Source organism: Cydia fagiglandana, chromosome 4, assembly GCF_963556715.1.
Source record: "Cydia fagiglandana chromosome 4, ilCydFagi1.1, whole genome shotgun sequence".
NCBI lineage: Eukaryota > Metazoa > Arthropoda > Insecta > Lepidoptera > Tortricidae > Cydia > Cydia fagiglandana.
The window spans coordinates 3,728,843-3,749,545 of record NC_085935.1 but is presented as its reverse complement, the minus strand read 5'-3'; the positions used below and the strand labels follow the sequence as shown (position 1 = coordinate 3,749,545).

The window sequence follows — 20,703 nt, the reverse complement described above, 5'->3', positions numbered from 1 at the left end:
GATATGTTTGAGATCTAACCTGTCAAATTTGACATTTGCGTGATTATGGACATACTCTTGAACGATTTCCACAGGATATGACTTAGAGGTCCAATTCACATCTAATAGATAGGTATCTTACTCTATCTAACGTAAAAGTGACATTGGTTGCCCGAATTGCGCCGCAAAAGAGAACTAGTTAATATCTAAACTATAACGTATCTAGAATGGATCTAGTAAGTGTCGTCTCTTGTGAATATCTTGAAGTTCGAATACGGCAGTAGATGAGTTTCGTCATATTTCTATGGTTATGATATGGTTCTGAGTCGTTTATTTGTATACATACCTACTCCACTTACACAAGGTCGGCAGAGCAGATGAAGTGAAGCTCTTCCTATCTGAGTGTCGACGCGATTCGGGAAATGAATTAGAGATTCACTAGATATGAAATAGTAAAGATACTTGACGTTCCACGGCACCATTGCCCTGGCTGAATATTGGAGCAACGTTAATAATAGCGTAAGCGCCGGCCGCCATAAGGTACCTTTTGCCGTGGAACGTCACATATCTTTACTATTTCATATCTATTGAATCTCTAAATCATTTCCCAAATCGCGCCGTGTGTCTACTAACGAAGAACGTACTTGATACAAGATATCTTGCCCTATGACCCTATGAATGTCTTCCCTGCAATAAATCTACATAAGTATACATTTGCCGCCATATTGACCTAACAACCATTTTTGTCATAAAGATTAACGATAATACCTTATGCACTTTCATTACATGCGGTTATTCATTACGTTGGGTAATTATATTAATTATAGGCAACTAGAATAATATCGCTTTAATCTAGCATTTTATTTGCATATAGATAATCGAATGTAAAAATATAGCATTTTTTTCTTCAGCTAAAATATCTTGAAATAATTAAAACCTTTAATTAATCTCACCGTCTATAGGCTTAATGAGCTTGGACCTTCAATAAATTGAATGAATCTTATTCTAATAGAAGTTTGGTTATAAAAAAGGTTTTCATCCCGCAGAACCCCAAAAGTGCGATCATTAAGCGGAGTTAACGAGAGGCAGTAATCCGGTGGTATTCGAGGAAAAGGTATATTTAGGCTTTACTAATGAGGCCTTACACTTTAAGTCCACTCTAGAGCCTCTAGAGGTATTTTTATAGGAGATTTACCTCGCCTTAAGGCTCTAATGTAGTATTTTTATTTCCTTGGCCTTGTGAGTGTAAGTCTCAGGAAAATTCTTTCCTGTTAGGTAATATAAAAACTTAGGTACTAAAATGAAACAAATGCATTAAAAAACAGTCTTTGTAAATATTAATAAATAAGCTCTCGAATCTAGGTACTTATAAAGTATGGTCCTATCCAGAAGACAGCATGAAACATGACAGGTTGACATGCATGTAGCTTAATATAGGTACTTAAATGAAATATATTTGTAAACAACTTGTCAAGTGAAGGATTCGCCCTTTCCCTCAGTGCTGTATCGCATTTTACAGTTTTTCATTGTTTTTAGAAAAACGGTTGAAGTTACAATAAAACTGACAAGCAACAAAATATTTCTTAATAAATTTTCTACAAAAGTTGTCTTTATAATACGGTGCTAGGACTTATAGTTTTAAAATTAAGCGTACATCTTATAATATAAAAAATCATTTGCTTTTCGCCTTCTGCTTATCAACTTTCGTCCACACAAATTCATTTAGCTTCTCTCCTAGTACGTAAAATCCGAGCGCTAAAGTAGTACTAGCCAGTTGAAGCCCTACCCTCGCCGGCCAGTTCAACACACCATAAATAGGATACACCCAAATCCCAGTCTGATAGTAAACACAATGGAACCAAAACGTGTACATAAAATTGAAACAAACGACGATCGAATACCCAACGAACCTAGACGGATATTTTCTATAAGTTATGACTAGTTCTAAAACGATGAAGAGGAGAACTAAGGAGTGCATTGTGTGGTTGACCCATGAGGGGATGATTTTGGCGATCCAGTCAGGGAAGATGAGTTCTCTGTCGATGGCGTAGATGCCCCAGAAGAACGAGGTGACGTAGAGAGCGACAGGGAAGGCGAGGATGAACAGCTTGTCCTTGATGAAGCGTAAGATGGAGCTCTGCTTGGGGTGATCGACATTGGTGCCGATGTAGTCATTCAGTACGGAGACGGTGAAGTAGAGTGTTTGGAGTACCTGAAACAAAATATGTATAAGTATGCTAACTACCTTAAAATAAACAAGGTACTTAGTTGTATCAACAACCGCCGAGACAATACGGCGGCGCAACCAGTCGCCGGCCACCAACAAAATTTTCTCAAACATGCAATGAAATATTGATGTTATGTTCCTTATAATAGGCTGCGAAGTATGACGTTTCAGGTGCGTTGCATGTGCAGGTCAGGCTAGGACAAGAGGTCGTTAATGGAATTTCATACAAATCTTGCAGGCCTAGGCCGGCAAAGTCCTCTTTTTAGGGTTCCGTACCCAAAGGGTAAAACGGGACCCTATTACTAAGACTTCGCTGTCCGTCCGTCCGTCCGTCCGTCCGTCCGTCCGTCCGTCCGTCCATCCGTCCGTCCGTCCGTCCGTCTGTCACCAGGCTGTATCTCACGAACCGTGACAGCTAGACAGTTGAAATTTTCACAGATGATGTATTTCTGATGCCGCTATAACAACAAATACTAAAAACAGAATAAAATAAAGATTTAAATGGGGCTCCCATACAACAAACGTGATTTTTGACCAAAGTTAAGCAACGTCGGGAGTGGTCAGTACTTGGATGGGTGACCGTTTTTTTTTTGCTTTTTTTTGTTTTGTTTTTTTGCATTATGGTACGGAACCCTTCGTGCGCGAGTCCGACTCGCACTTGCCCGGTTTTTTTTATTTGTTATGGAGGCAAAGTTGAAACATTTTCATTCTGTATTTCTGTTTTATTCCCAAAAAGACCTATCCGCCCTCGGAATACCCAACTGGCGTGAAGTGGCGCAGAATAGGGCAGAATGGCGCTCTCTTGTGTCAGAGGCCAGGATCCTCTTTGGGTCACTGAGCCAGTGATGTATGTATGTATTTCTGTTTTATTGGATTTATGATGCGTTGTTGATTTTTTTACTTTAATGTGAGTTCGGACGAAATAACAAAATTAATATTGATTGTAATCGTAGGAGTTGGAATTGCCAGCGTAAGCAGAATCGATTTTAAATAACTTAATGCTGCCTCTGCCGCCAAGTCAAAGAAGAAGAAGGTATGTATATGGTTGCTTATGGCAATTTTATTATTTGAGAGACTAAGAAAAATGGCTTACTTTTATTAGAAACAGTTTTGTGGATATATTTTAAAGAAATGAAAGTGAAACTACAAAATCGTCAACACCGTAGAAATTATACTTAGGTATTTACTCCATGCATAAAGCAACGATGTATGTAAAACATGATATCAACATGAAAGACTATGTAAACTTATGTGACGAAATCGACAGTCAGACGGATACAAGGCGAAAAAAAAGATACATGAAAATATACGTGTAGTAAAAATACACGACACGTGTAAAACATACGCGTCATAAAGATATAGGTACGTGTTAGTTATATTTTGGGAGTAGTTTACTTTTACTTTTTTCTATGAATAAAACTTGGGTTTCGTGGATTTTTTATTTTATTTATTTCATTGCATGTTTGAGAAAAGCACTATACATACCTCGGCGGGAAATGGGGTTGCCCGCCTCAGACCTATCCGTCTATATGTCTTCGGCCGGGAACCCCTTTCGTCCCGGCCTCTGTAGTAATGTACTACTCGTATTATACTGTATTATAGCTCCAAGGCTATAACTGCGAAAATCGAAGTTCGTAAATTGCGGGAATTTTTTTCTGTCACTCTAATTACGCCTTCATTCGAGTAAAGGAGAAAGATCCCCACAATTTGCGAATTTCGGTTTTTCGCGGTAGCCCCTCAGTGATCGTGGGTTCAAGACAGTGAATTTTTCCACGTTTAATTTGTTTCTAAGCTTAAATTTATTTGCATTCAATATTTTGCGTTGTCAAACTTCGCGCTATACTTACCTAAATGACCTAAAGTTGAGTCGCTATTAGGCTAAGGGCACAAATACACGTGGGGTCATTTTTAACAAGCTTTTATTAGGTCGACCTGTCATATTCCTAACTATGTAATGGAATCTTATGTAACTAATTTAACCATCTGTTAGCGCCTCATTGGTGCTACCGTCGCGTACCTACGTGCTGGCCGCTTGATCGCCTAATGAATTCGGAATTCGTTTTATTGACATTGATTAGATATATATGATTTTGTTCATTCTGTAAAAATTATTGATTTCTAACTAGACGAAGATATGTTATTTTAATTTACAAAAATGTTATAATATTCATAAAGTGATTTGTTTTAATGAGTTATATGTTCTCAAACATTTATTGGTGACCCCGACGTGATCACATTCGCAATATTTGAAGAAGATTGCGCTGAGTTGAGAATGAAGACTATCCTTCGGAGAATGTCCCAATTTATCCAATAACGATTACCAGATGTTGTGAGTTTAAGCCGGTGAGAGCACGGATGGCTATTGCTGGTACCCATCAACTATCAATCGCTATTAAAATATCGTAAGTAATTAAAGGGTGATTCTACGAAGCGCGGGATTATTACTGTAAGTACCTCTATGTACCTAAATTTGCTTTAATGCGTATGCAAGTATAATTTACCAGTTTAAAATAATCTCGCACCCTCAAAATGGAGGAACTCAAACGACAAAGAGGAACAGTTCGAAGGGCTTTAACCCTATTCAAAAAATTCCTCACGCCGTTGTTAGATAAAAGGAATCTAACTCAAGTTCTTATAAATGAATGCACTCTTAGGTTGTCTAAAATACAGGAGGCATTTAACCTTTTTGATGAAATACAAAATAACATTGAATTACAGGATGATTCTCAGAGTGAGCTGGATGCTCGAGAGGCCACAGAAAATGAGTTTTATTGTGTAATGGCGCAGGCCCAAGAGGTGATTGCCGCCTTTAAGGAAAAAGACCATCAAGGGGACGAGTTCTTCAGCCAGAGCAGCCGTCAGCGCGGAGGAGCGAAGAATGTGAAACTCCCGCAGCTAAGACTTCCTCCCTTTGATGGAAAGACAGATAAGTGGCTAGAATTTAGAGACCTTTATCTGTCTTTAATACATGACAACGAGAACATTGATGACGTTTGTAAATTTCACTATCTCAAGTCATACCTTCAAGGCGATGCAAGCTTAGTTATTAATTCTGTGTCCGTCTCGGCTGAGAACTATCCTATCGCTTGGTCGCTTCTACGCGAGCGATATGATAATAAACGTTTGTTAATCAACCAACATTTAAAGGGTTTGTTTAGCATAGAGCCTTTGTCGAAGGAAAGTGATGAGGGTTTACGCAAATTAATTGACCATTTGTCAAAAAATTTACAAGCACTCAAGTCTCTTGGCGAGGAGACCGATAAGTGGGATACCTTGGTTATCTATATGGCCTCGTCGAAACTTGACGTTAGTACCGCGCGAAAATGGGAAGAGTTTCGTAGTGACATAACTTCTCCGTCATTAAAGGAGTTTTATAAATTCCTTCGTAACAGAGCTGACGTTTTAGAAACGGTATCTAGTTCGAGGAGCGACAAACGTCAAATTCAGACGGATTTAAATAAAAACGACAAACGTCAAAATGTTACTCGAACTAAATGCTTTGTTTCGTCAGGCCTGTCACAGGGATCTTCGACTAGCGTGGTGGTAAATGAGTGTAATTATTGTAAGCAGGATCATAGGCTAAGCGACTGTCCCAAATTTAATTCCTTATCGGTTGATGAGCGCTTCTTACAGGTGAGTCAGTGGAGGTTGTGCAAAAACTGTTTACGCCCCGGCCACACTGCTTATCAATGTCGCACCAGTACTGCGTGTAGGGTTTGCAAAAAAAGGCACAACACCATATTGCATAAAGAAGTGATTAACCTACAACAAGGTGAAGAGGAAGCAGCTGCCGGACCTAGTAATAATACTTCAAATCCTCGAATGTCAGCAGCTCCTTCGCCTTCAAGCGTAAATCAAGAAACTAAGCCCCAAGCATGACTAGCACGGTCGCGCGCCGATCCGTGTGTCAAGTCGCGCTTTATGTATAAAGACGCTAGCGGCGGCGCAAGCTATGATGAGATTTCTAATTCGGCTATCGTAACAAACTCGACTAACACGACTGTCACGTTGACAGCGGCAGACCGTCGTCATATTATTTTAGCTACAGCTCTAGTTGAGGTGACTATTCACGGAAACAAGTTTGTTTTGCGCGCGTTGTTAGACAATGGTAGTCAGTCCTCATTTATTACTGAAAAGGCTAAACAAAAGATTGGTTGCAGTACAATTGTTGTAAATCGCTCCATTTCGTGTCTTAATAAAATACCTTTGTTTATAAATGAATATTGTGATCTTAATTTACATTCACTCCATACGTCATTTATAGCTGAAGTGAGGTGCTATATCGTAGCTGAGATTACGGATGAGCTTCCTGCAGTCAATACAGGAATAAAGGTAGATATTCCTAACAATATTATCCTAGCTGATCCTAAGTTCCAGTCGCCGGCAGAAGTCGATCTCTTGCTTGGTTCTGATATATACTGGGACTTGATTGGGCAAAAGAAAATTAAGCTAGGTATAAGGCAACCATATTTAGTTGAAACCGAGCTAGGTTGGATAGTGGCTGGCCCTACGGGGGGGAGGCCCAAGGACTCTACGAGTTCTCATACTATCCGCTGTAACTTTTCACAAGAAATTAGAAACCAGTTGTCAAAATTTTGGGAACTTGAAGAGTTACCTAGTTCGAAACCTGCAGTATCTTCAGATGATGCTTATTGTGAAAGACTTTTTAACGATACTACGCACCGTAATAGTGACGGAAGATATATCGTGAGTATCCCCTTTCGAGAATCGCCAGATACCCTTGGTGATTCATATAAATTGGCTGAAAGGATGCTCTATAGCATTGAAAGAAAAATGTCTAGGAATCCTAAACTTAAAAAAGGTTATTCTGATTTTATTAAGGAATATGAAGACCTTGGGCATTTGACTGAAGTCTCGAAAGCTGAAGAAGGTAGTCAGTTTCTTCCTCATCATGCTATTTTAAGAGAGCAAAGTGAAACTACCAAATTAAGAGTCGTGTTTCATGCGTCAGCAAAAACTACGTCAGGTAAGTCCTTAAATGACATACAATATGTAGGACCCGTAGTGCAAGACGACTTGTTGTCTATTTTGTTAAGATTTAGGCAACATAAATACGTAGTTACAGCAGATGTAGAGAAAATGTACAGACAGATTCTTGTAGAGCCCAGCCAACGTAAATACCAGCAGATTCTTTGGAAAGATCCAGATACTAAAAAGATGCGTATATTACAATTAAATACAATTACATACGGTACTGCTTCAGCGCCTTTTCTCAGCACGCGATGTTTGCTACAGTTAGCGAAGGAATGCGAAAATCAAACTATCGCCCAAATAATACAGCATGATTTTTACATGGATGACCTTCTGACTGGTGCGCAGACTGGAGCGGAGCTTGGCAACATATGTGAATCAGTTACCAATATATTAAACGGAGCTTGCTTACCTCTTCGTAAGTTTCATACGAACGCTCCTGATATTGTCAAAACCAGCCTAAGTACCATGATACCTAAGGATTTAGATTTAGATGGCCAGTCGAGTGTTCTAGGTTTGAAATGGCAACCAGCACCCGATTGTTTACAATTTTCAGTAGAAATTGAATCCAAACCGCCAGTTACCAAACGTACTATTTTGTCAAACTCGGCAAAAATATTTGATCCTCTCGGCTTACTAAGTGCGGTTACAATTACACCTAAAATCATTCTTCAGAGGTTGTGGTTATCAAAATGGGACTGGGACGATCCAGTTCCAGCTGATTTATGTAAAAAATGGACAGATTTTGTAGACAAGCTCAAAACTTTGACAAACATTAACATACCGAGATACGTTTTGTGTAGTCAACCTGTAAACATTACTCTACACTCATTCTCAGATGCATCTGAGGTTGCATATGCTGCATGCATTTATTTAACCTCCTCAGATGTTGACGGTACCACACTTACACGTTTACTGTGCGCAAAAACAAAGGTTGCTCCCTTGAAGCCGACATCTATTCCACGTTTGGAACTTTTAGGCGCGTTACTGTCTGTTCGATTGACTGTTAAGGTTCAGAAATCGCTACGCTGTAATATTGAGCAAGTTTTTCATTGGACTGACTCAGCTGTCGTTCTAAGTTGGCTTCAAGCGGAACCTCGGAGTTTAAAAACGTTTGTAGCAAATCGGGTTGGTGAGATTCAAGAATTGTCTCAACATAGTACATGGAGACACGTGCCAGGAGAGATGAACCCTGCTGATTTAGCATCAAGGGGGGTTGACCCTCAAAATTTATGTACCGCCGATATTTGGTGGCAGGGTCCCTCTTTCCTTAATGACCATATGTCAAAATGGCCACAACTGAATCCGCTCATCAACGATACTAGTTGCATACCCGAAATGAAAACGTTTACTCTTATCGATAATACAGTAGATATAAACTACAGTGTCGTAGACTTTGAAAGATATTCGAAGCTGACGACTTTGCAAAGAGTTTTTGTATATGTGCAAAGATTTATCTACAATTTAAGAAATACGGCGTCTAAACGTTGTGGTTATTTAACTACAGAGGAATTAAATTCATCTTTAAAATATCTGACAAAGCAATCTCAACTAGAGTCTTTCGGTGATGATCTTTGCACACTGCAAAAAGGTAAACCTTTACCTTTAAAGTCTCGAATACTTAAGCTTACACCATTTATAGATGAGGACGGACTACTACGTGTCGGTGGTCGTATTCAAAACTCTCCAGTCAGTTACACGCAAAAGCACCCCGCATTATTAGATGCTAAACACACATTTACGAAGCTGCTTTTTCAGCGTGAGCACAGTAGAACTTTGCATGGATCTGTCAAACTAATACTAAATAATCTACGCAATCAATTTTGGCCTATACGCGGCAGAGATTTAGCGAGGAGTACGGTTAATAAATGTAAAAGGTGTTGGATTATGAAAGCGAAAACTGTAAATCCTATTATGGGGAACTTACCTGAAACCAGAGTCACGCCAAGTCTGCCCTTTAAGGTTTGTGGGGTTGACTTTGCGGGACCCTTCTTGATTACAGATCGTAAGGGTCGAGGCTGCAAGATAACCAAGGCTTACTTAGCTCTTTTCGTTTGTTTTTCGACAAGGGCTTTACATTTAGAACTCGTCAGTAGTCTTTCCACTGACGCTTTTATTCAATGTCTCCGACGGTTTATATCTCGTCGTGGTTATCCATGCGAGATTCATTGCGATAACGGTTCAAATTTTGTGGGTGCGAGTAACGAACTTGCTTCCTTTCTGAAGTCCAGCAATAATTCTGTAGCTTCGTGGGGGGCTAATGAGGGTATAAAGTTCGTGTTCTCGCCGGCTTATTCTCCACATTTCGGAGGGATATGGGAAGCCGGAGTCAAGTCAGCCAAATTCCATATGGCGCGGGTCCTAGGCAACACCCACATGACGTTTGAAGAACTGTCAACGCTCTTCAATCAAATTGAAGCCATCTTGAATTCTCGGCCGCTGACCTATTTATCGACTGATCCCAACGACCTGGAGCCATTAACGCCAGGTCATTTCCTGATCGGCCAAGCATTGATGTCTTTACCTTCTCCGAACCTGTTGGACATCAACCCAAATCGGCTAAGTAGATACGAGCACATCGAGCAAATGCGGCAGCAATTTTGGAATCGCTGGCACAAGGAGTTTCTGGCCGAACTACAGGAACGGATTAAGTGGAAGGTCAACACACAACAACTTCAAGTTAACGACGTGGTTGTCGTTAAGGAGACAAACGTCCCTCCAATGAAATGGAGAATGGGACGAATAGTGAAGTTGTTCCCCGGACAAGACAACGTATCCAGAGTGGCGGATGTTAGCACGGCACGTGGCATAATACGAAGAGCAGTTCATCGTCTATGTCCACTGCCCAAACCGGAAGGAGCTTTCTTCGTCCTCGAGGCTCTACCTCCTCGAGGGGGGGGAGTATGTTAGCGCCTCATTGGTGCTACCGTCGCGTACCTACGTGCTGGCCGCTTGATCGCCTAATGAATTCGGAATTCGTTTTATTGACATTGATTAGATATATATGATTTTGTTCATTCTGTAAAAATTATTGATTTTTAACTAGACGAAGATATGTTATTTTAATTTACAAAAATGTTATAATATTCATAAAGTGATTTGTTTTAATGAGTTATATGTTCTCAAACACCATCTTCCAAGGATCGGTAGCGTCATGAAAATTGGCAGCTGTATATGTAGTTCTGATGACAATACAATAATATGGTACTGTCGAACGGATCTGATGATGGAGACAGGAGGTGGCCATAGGAACTCTCGACCTGTATATATATATGTAACTATGTAATGGAATCTAAGGTTACTAATTTAACCATCTTCCAAGGATCGTAGCGTCATGAAAATTGGCAGCTGTATGTAGTTCTGATGACAATACAATAATATGGTACTGACGAACTGACCTGATGATGGAAACAGGAGGTGGCTATTGGAACTCTATGATGAAACAACGCAACTTAATTGTGTTAGGATTTTTAAATTTTCTCGATGAGTATTAGTTGTCTGTCGTAAGAAAAGTACAGTCCGCGATAAAAACTTGTACCAAAAATGAAATTTTTGCCAAAAACTTATTGATCTTTAGTAAAAACTTCTATAGTTACGAGTACAGATGTAGGTACAGTAGAATCCGGTTAGTACGACTTCGCTTATAACAACCAACCGCTTATAGCGACGTAAGTATAGGCACTTGTTTGGTTTTAGTACAAGCTACTATGAAAGAACAACCGTTTATTACGACTCCGCTTACAACAACCGACCGCTTTTAACGACGGAAATTGACACAAAATCCGTCCGTCAAGTCCGGTTACAGCGACGAGCGACGTAGTTTTTACAAATAAATTGTTGGTAAGAAGCTTACTCCGTCCCGCTCACCCAACTCCCCTTTTGCCTATACGGAGCAAGATGAAATAGTCACGTCACGAGTAATTTGCGGATGACGAGTGAGTACGCGTATATTGAAAAGTGGCTTCTTCTAAACACACAAGTCTCTCCATTTTGACAAGGTGTCTTAATACTAACGTAAAAGTGTGATCCTCCACAGCCGGACCACCTCATCCGATTGCGCTCAGTTTTTAATGGCGAAATGTACCTCTAATGTACTTCATGTACCTCGTCGGAAATTGAACGTACCTCTGTAGTTTGGCAGATATATGCGTTTAAAAGGGGTCCGGCTGGGGAGTAAAATCTGCAGCCGGACCACGCCTGGATCCGATCATATCTGTTATTTTGAGATATAATTTAAATATCAGATGAATGTACGTGTTACGTACCTCCGAAAAAATCGTTTTTTTATTTAAAAAATGGTCTCATAAATGAATTTTCATACATTTAATTTTTTGAGTATACGCGTAAGCGCCTGTCAAAAAATAATAGCAACATAGTAGAAAACAAATGTATTCAATTCGGGCAAGTCGTCTAACGCGTCAACTAGATACAAATGTGGGTGGTTATAGGGAGTGTTTTAAACCGACACGAGTTGCGAATTACCTTTTCGCACGTGTATTGTACAACGTTTTACAGTACACAGTTGAAATTCGCAGAGATGTTGCCGCTATAACAACAAATGCTAAAAAATAATAAAATAAATATTAACGTGGGGCTCCCATGCAACAAACGTGATTTACTTTGCCTCTTTGTGCGTAATTTATAAATAAATATTAAGTATACGGACATTCTTATAGTAGACCGGCCAGCGAAAGAAAAGTGTTCTACGAGGGTCGCACTGAAAGATTCGGGAATGGGACACTTAGAAATAACATAATAGAAAGAGGCATATAATTTATAAAAATGTAACTCTTTATAAAACTTTTAAGGTATATTCCATTTGGTTGTCATTTGTATTTAAGAATTACTGGCAATTTGAAAATTGTATGTCGAACATTATTTGAATTTTTGACCAAGTGATTTTTCGAATCATATTTTTAAACGGTTCTCAATATGCCCTCATCGAACAAATAAAAGTTACAAAGGGCTTCTGTTATTTTTTTATGAACTAGATTTCATCGTACGTTCGTTTGCAGTTAAAATTAAATATGAAAGTCACTTTCATTTTATCCCATGGGTGATCTTAAAGAAGCATGTCATTCCAAAGCGACGTCAAAAATTAAAATCGCATTTGTGCTGTTAATTAAAAAGACTGCCAAAAAAGTTGCATATCGGCAGATTTCGACATTCCTAAATATTCATATGACAACAGTAAAAAAATCTTTTATATACATATATATGTAAAAAAAACTTCAATTCCGTTGGCTACTCCACGAATTTCATACAAAACCACTAAGGCCCCAAAATCGCCATACAAAAAGGACTTTGGGATTATGAGCCGTGTGCATTACAGAATGATTACTTTCAAAAGAAAATTTATATGCGTGGTCAGTTTGAGTTTAAGTATGCATTAAAATAAAGATTGACTGTCTAGATGCGACAGTTTTCTCTATTCCCGACATTTTCAGTGCAACCCTCGTAGTAATCGATTTCCGCTCATGTCGTCCGGGATATGGGTGAATATGGTATCAATGCATTCAGTGTAATGCCTTGAACCCAAATATAAGAGATGACAAGCGCGAAAGTGGTGGGGATAATTGCTGTGACGTCATAAAGTCGGCAGTACAAATATATAACGTACTGTAACATTTTCAATACTTGGTCTAACAAATTATTAGAAAACGTTCAAAAATTTCACAAACCACAGTTGACTTCGAACTGCTATAAACTGAAAATGGCTGAATGGATTAGTCCAAAATACATACCACTGTGAATATCCTTTACATAATGTTAAAAAATGATTAACCAGATATATCAAAAAATAAGAAAAGTATATCAAGTTGGAAAAAAAATGTAGGTCTCACAGTGTTTTATAGAAGCCAAAAAAGTGACATCCTCATTTTATTGCAAATTACTGAAGTTTAGATCATTACAAATGCGAGACTAAAATTCCCGCGTGTCCAATTTGCGTAGTTTTTGTGTAATAATTTTTTGAAAATCGTGTTTTAGGCACCCGGATATAACGAAAAACTTAAAAAAAATTGTAAATCGTTTTATGAACTTTTACACCGGTCAAATCTTACAATAAAAAAACAATGCGTGATGTAGTTCTGTATTTTTTGTATATTGTTTATAGTCCTTAGAGGAATGTGAGACTATGTTTTGCAAGCAAAAAAAAGTTGTGCTCTCTGCGTAGTTTGCGAAAAACTGCAAAAATTTCGGACTTTTTTCAGATTTTACAGTTTCATCATAAAACTATGGGTTTTTGATCAAAACTTGCTATGTAATGTTGAAAGAATATTAAATTTGGAACAATTTAAGTCCACAAACAGCGCCGTATGTCAAATAGTTCTTGAGATATGGGGCTTTAAAAAAAGGGTATTTTTTTCATTGGAATGAAATTACAAGTTTTTCCTATATTTTAAGACAAATATCGGCACAACCGCTCATGCTATGATATATATGGCAATGAAAGTTATAGCAAATTTAATTACCTTTCATTTAAGTGCTAGAAAAAGTCAGTAAGTCTTACAGTACTGAAGTTATCGTAAAAAAATGAAATTGCTATAATGGGGAAGGCAACTAATGTATTGTTTTAGGCATTATCAAAATCCCTTCAAAAGGCAGTACCATTGTCGAGAACGCAATCTACGATTATCTTTTACCGGTTTTCCCCGATAGCAGTAGAGCGACGTCGGAGATCAACCATTTTTAAAATGCACTCACGCCATATCGTGGTTTCATAAAACCACACAATTACTTGTTTTCTATTGATAAATTGACCCATTTACTTTCCAATTATTTTTATTTTTTACTATAAATACATTTATTTTATACAGTAAATACTACTAGTGAAAGAGGTATTGCTAGTTTACAACCCGTGGATTGACAACTCTCTGAGCAGTAGCACCACATTCATTTCAGCCTTAACAACCATTGGAAATGAATTTGTAATTTATTGTGTAAATTCGGTAAACCATTGAAGAAGTTTTGATATACTGGTTACATGACAAGACTGAGTCACATACATGCCCTATAACTAAACGGTTACCTAGAGTGGTAATGTTAGCTGATTCTGATGAATCATTATGTTACGGTTAGGATATTATCGTGATCTTGTATTACCACGACTCAGAGTTCACTCAAGAACACCAATAAGCGAGCGCGAGCTAGATACTAGTGACATGACTTTCAGTGTGTTTATCCAACACCACGCCAATTGCCGTGAACTATAATTATTACCGTCAAGGTCGGTCGTATGAAAACAAGTTCAAAATCATAACAAATTGTTAAATCGGAATCGGCATCGTGGGATCTATGGCTACAAGCAAAAAATGGAGCCGAGAAACAAGCCAAACTACAGATTGTGTCTTGATTTCATTACTGAATTGAAGTGCTTAAGAGAGGGGTGCATTTTAAAAATGGTTGATCTCCGACGTCGCTCTACTGCTATCGGGGAAAACCGGTAAAAGATAATCGTATATTACGTTCTCGACGATGGTACTGCCTTTTGAAGGGATTTTGACAATGCCTTAAACAATACATCAGTTGCCTACCCCATTATAGCAATTTCATTTTTTTACGATTACTTCAGTACTGTAAGACTTACTGACTTTTTCTAGCACTTACATGAAAAGTAATTAAATTTGCTATAACTTTATTCATTGCAATATATATCATAGCATGAGCGGTTGTGCCGATATTTGTCTTAAAATATAGGAAAAACTTGTAATTCCATTCCAAGGAAAAAAATACCCTTTTTTAAAGCCCCATATTTCAAGAACTATTTGACATACGGCGCTGTTTATGGGCTTAAATTGTTCCAAATTTAATATACTTTCAACATTACATAGCAAGTTTTGACCAAAAACGGCCATAGTTTTACAATAAATCTGAAAATTCTGAAAAAAGTCTGAAATTTTTGCAGTTTTTCGCAAATTACACAGAGAGCACAACTTTTATTTGCTTGCAAAACATAGTCTCACATTCCTCCAGGGACTCCAAACAATATATAAAAAATACAGAACTACATCACGCATTGTTTTTTTAGGAGATTTTTTTGGAAGATTTGACTGGTCTATTTCCGTTGTTTAGTATTATTGGATAAACCGTTTGAAGACGCAAATTTAGAGGCAATTGTGACATCTCTAGGTATATTGGTTACAAAGATATTAATGAATTTATTGTTTTTGGTTTTTATTTTTTTTCTTCCATGTTCCGCCGTAGTAGGAGCCCATATTTGTATGACAGCTTCATTTATACGTCTTCTATCTACACTATTTTTTACAAGACCTAATTCCGTGGAAGATTGAATTTAAAGCCAATTAAAATTTTCGGTCAGGGCTGCCACTACCAATATCCGGGTTCAGCCGGATATAATATTAACGCTGTATACACAGTATAGCACTTTTATGGGTGGTAAAAACAAACTTTAATATGTTAATAAAAACCTACACATATGAAATAATAAGTTTTTTTAAGATTTAGTAATTTATTAGCTATAGATAACTTACAAATTCTTCCTCTTTATAATTAGGGTAGATAATATTTACATTTTGGTCGTTAGCTGTATGACAGTCAACTACAAAGAGACGTATACACTTTTGGACCTCATTACCATGCAGTAAGGTGAAACACTGCTGTATATATCTGTTTTTAGTCGGGTCATCATTTTCTACTTCGAGGCTCTCTGCCCCATCTTGCACCTCGTAATAACTGTCGTCTGGACAGAACTCGGATGTTGGTGTTGGGGTTTCCTCCTGAGATTCCTGTGCCTGTGGTGATTGCAGTGCTTTCAATAAAGCTACTGCGGCAGATGGTAACGTTTTTTAATATATTTTATTCTCTGTGACATCTGTTGTTCGGAAATTACTGGATCTGATGAGACTAGTGCTCTGTGAAACAAATCAGACATTGTTTTTATCCTATCCGATTTCCGAGTATGGTGTTCTCGATCGTGACGCCAATATTTGTTCCGTGACTCTGCTGCTTGCTCGGAAAGCATACCAACTGGAACAGACGAGTTTCGAATGATTGCAGCGCCATGGGCCAAAATTTTATGTATGGTGACTGTCATAGGACACCATTTGTAATTATTGACATATTTTTGGACTAGTTCTTTACAAAAATTGCCAAACTTCTCTGCGTCTATTGGAAGACCACTCGACAATACAACTAGAACTGTGTGGGGATCGTCCAGAAGCCACTTCTCTAAGCCAAGGATGTTTGCAAATGCTTCACGATGTTTGTCAGACAAAACTGTTCTCGCGGTATTGCCGTCATTAGTAGTGCCACTATTGAAACGTACTGCCCTAAATTTAAATTCCAATTATTAAATGTTTAAAAATTAAATTAAATAAAGTTAGGGTCAAGTACGAGTTGGAGTTGCACATTGAGGACCCTTGTCATCGTACACTGTATGACATGGTAAAATTTTTTTAGACCCTTCGTGTGCGAACCCGACTCTCACTTGCCTGATAGGTACTTACTAAATCAGTTCTCGAAGCAGTGGGATCACATTTTCTTCCATATGAAGTCGAAACCAGATATCCCCAAGAAAATGGCGTATAAATAAAAATACCGAAGTGCCAACCCTAGCGGCCGGATAACCCGGATATAGTGTTTCGATGATTACTTGAATGTTTCACGGAATTAGGTCTTGTAAAAAATAGGGTGGATAGAAGACATATAAATGAAGCTGTCATACAAATATGGGCTCCTACTACGGCGGAATATGGAAGAAAAAAAATGAAAACCAAAAACATTAAATTCATTAATATCTTTATAACCAATATACCTAGAGAAGTCACAATTGCCACTAAATTTGCGTCTTTGAATGGTTTATTCAATAGCACTCAACAACGGAAAGTTTACAAAGTAATTTGCAAATTATTAACGTTTTTCGTAAAATCCGGGGGCCTAAAACACGATCTTCAAAAATTTATTACACAAAAACTATGCAAATGACTAAAATGAAATGAAAAAGACTATGCTAATGAAAAAGACTACTAACTAAACTTGTGTCGGTTTAAAACACTCCCTATAACCACCCACATTTGTATCTAGTTGACACGTTAGACGACTTGCCCGAATTGAATACATTTGTTTTCTACTATGTTGCTATTATTTTTTGACAGGCGCTTACGCGTATACTCAAAAAATTAAATGTATGAAAATTCATTTATAAGACCATTTTTTAAATAAAAAAAACGATTTCTTCGGAGGTACGTAACAGGTACATTCATCTGATATTTAAATTATATCTCAAAATAACAGATATGATCGGATCCAGGCGTGGTCCGGCTGCAGATTTTACTCCCCAGCCGGACCCCTTTTAAACGCATATATCTGCCAAACTACAGAGGTACGTTCAATTTCCGACGAGGTACGTGAAGTACATTAGAGGTACATTTCGCCATTAAAAACTGAGCGCAATCGGACGAGGTGGTCCGGCTGTGGAGGATCACACAACGTAAAAAACTATTTTAAAAGAAATGTTTTCTTTTTTCTTTAATTGTCGCATAAGTATTAATAAATATAAAATGTTGTAATTATTTTGATTGAAAAAATATATTAAAATTGGCAGTTTGTTTTGTACGACGTCCGGTTAGTACGACGTAATATCAGCGGTCCCTTGGGTGTCGTTATAACCGGACTCTACTGTATATAGGTAGTGAATAATTATTTTCTATCGCATTTTCACGGAAACGTACGAACATGTCTTGCTATTTCAGTCAGTCTCAGTACAAAAAGTACTGAGGTTGACTGAAGTAGCATGATAAACGAACGTTTCCGAAAAATTCGATGGAAAATAATTATGCACTATAGTTCGTTTTTTTTAGCATTAGAAAGAACTTGCAAGAAGGTAAGCGATCTTGACATGTCTTTTAATTGAAAATCGCTTTTTAAAAATCAAAAACTATTACTTATGAAAGCAGAAGAATATAAATGATCGTATTACATTCATAATTGTTACATATTTGCCGAAACTTATTTTTAAAATGTGTTTTTCAATTAAAAGACACATCAAGATTGTTTACCTTATTTCTAATGCTAAAAAAAACGAACTATACATCTGTATTCTAGTTCATTGACTTGCTTTTCAACACTTGCTTGGAATTAATGTGGCAACAATTGGGACAGTGACCAGCTTAGTTACTTAATAAAATGAACATTAAAAACTCACCAAGCACCAGAACGTCAGGAAAGTAACTCTCCCTTTCAAAGCATACTGCGCATACTTTTCATTGGGGAAAGGTACATTTATGAAACTCTGGTCGTACCATGCTGTATACCAGAACAGCGACGCGGCGGACAAGTGGAATAGACGTACCAACATTATGCCTAGTGTGTACAACAAATATACAAGCTGATATCACGTATGTACTGTTTGTGCGGACCTTTTCTGTATCGACTAGGTATTAGGACCGATTCGACCGACTATCGGGAGACGAATGAGTTTATAGTTGAGGAGTTATCTGATTATGCCCGTGATGTTGTTATGGAGATAACCGGTGTCTGGCCGGGTTGATATGATAATTTCCAGTTCATTGGCGTACCACGTGTTTGACCGAGTGACGGAAACAGGGTACTGTTTTTTGAATTTGTTGACGTAACTGGTGACCGAAAAGCTGGCGGCTTCCTCGCACAACGTATCAGCATTGCGATACATCGAGGAAATGCCGCCAGTATCCTTGGTACAATGCAACAAGCGCCTATTTTAGATTAAAGCTACTTATTTAGTTAAATAGTATAGGTATATGTATATCTTTTATGTAAATAAATGCTTATTTGTTTATGTTTGTATATTTATTTGACGCTTCGTAAAGCCTCAAGCCGCCTTGACAAATTTTACTGTGTAGTTCGTTTTTTTAGCATTAGAAAGAACTTGCAAGAAGGTAAGCGATCTTGACATGTCTTTTAATTGAAAAACGCTTTTTAAAAATCAATAACTAGTACTTATGAAAGCAGAAGAATGTAAATGATCGTATTAGATTCGTAATTGTTACATATTTGCCGTAACTTATTTTTAAAATGTGTTTTTCAATTAAAAGACACATCAATATTGTTTACCTTATTAATAATGCTAAAAAAAACGAACTATAGTGTCGCAACTATCTCTGCAGCTGACTGTACATTTTATTGCACATTGGGCGCCACAAGGATACAGCATATTTGATAATGGTGTTACTCAGACTTTTGATAGACTTTTCTCATCTCCGGGTCACTTATCACTGAGGGGTCTCTGATAACAACTCTCAATATTCATATTTTCTGGACGCCATATCCGTGTGGCACGGATATTGTGGTGATAATAATAAGACATTCATTGTTTTTAATTGAAATGTATGATATAAGAACTTAATTTCATTAATCATTAACAAAAGGTGACAACAAAACTCACTAATCTAAACAAAAATCAACCTTGTTTTGGTGCTAGTACGGTTCATTATGGCTTTGCACTTGTGGTAGTAATTAGTGTTGGTTGCCACCTGATGAAATACAAATTAAAGTTAATTAATTGCATCGATATCTCATTAAGAGCACGTTGTTTTTAGCGGAAAATCATAGCGAAAAGTTAAGTAAAAGACTGATCAAGGCTACGGTGACCATAAGGCTGGCTCATTCCCGGGCCAAAGAATTGGCATTTAGCTATTTAGCGTGGGAATGTAGCCAGCCTAATGGGCACCCTTCCTCAAGAGACAGATCTGGGGACTTAAGATATGAGGATATAATTATTATTTATTTATTTGCTTTCGAGCTGATCTGATGATGGCATCCCATACACAGGACAGCTGTGTCCATACACAGGAGGTGGCCATAGGAACTCTGTGATGAAACAACGCAAACTAATTGTGTTTGGGTTTGTTACGATTGTCTCGATTTGCGTACTAGTTGCCCGTTGAAATCAAAGGAAAGTTCCCATAGTCAGAGATAAAAGCTTGAACAAAATATTTTATGGCAAAAACTTATTGGCTTTCCTTTTCTTCATATCTTCAGGAACAGTGCACAATAAAGGATGACTCACGCTAGACCGCCCGGGCCAAAGCGTCCGACATGTCATTTTTCTTATGACGGAAGGCCCCGGCCCGGTCTAGCGCGTGAGTCATCATTTATATCGGCGCTCCGCCACTAGTAAGTAGATATCGGATGTCTATAATGTTCTAAACAGGGTCCAATAAGGCTTACCGTATTATCTTGTGACCACACGGCCTAAGCCGAGCGCGGGCCGCCGCAGCACGGTGTGTGGGGTGACCATATTAACAAACACTAATGGGACAATCCCGGCATTCGACACGATTTTATGTCTGATATATCAAATAGTGAATAGAATCAGGCATTACTTTGCGGAAATCCATATTAATTAAAACCAAAATATTACTTAAATTACTTTGCTAATCCGCGTTTTCGCGTAATATTATGGTTTTAATTAGTCTGATATAAGTGATATATCAGCAACTAAAAGCGGATTCATGTCGATTGCAAAAAAGGCAGTCCAAATGAAGTAATTTTATCATCACTGTGTA

The 20,703-nt window shown here is 37.9% G+C and overlaps 1 protein-coding gene across 1 annotated transcript; it reads right to left on the bottom strand.

The window, feature by feature from the left end:
• Positions 1–1,449: 1,449 nt before the first annotated feature.
• On the bottom strand, positions 1,450–18,601 carry LOC134663484 (androgen-induced gene 1 protein-like). Its single transcript, XM_063519854.1, has 2 exons — positions 18,363–18,601; positions 1,450–2,191 (listed from the first exon to the last, which is right to left on the bottom strand). The coding sequence occupies exons 1-2, from the start codon at positions 18,513–18,515 to the stop codon at positions 1,652–1,654; spliced, it is 693 nt and encodes a 230-aa protein (XP_063375924.1). The 5' UTR covers positions 18,516–18,601; the 3' UTR covers positions 1,450–1,651.
• Positions 18,602–20,703: the final 2,102 nt, after the last annotated feature.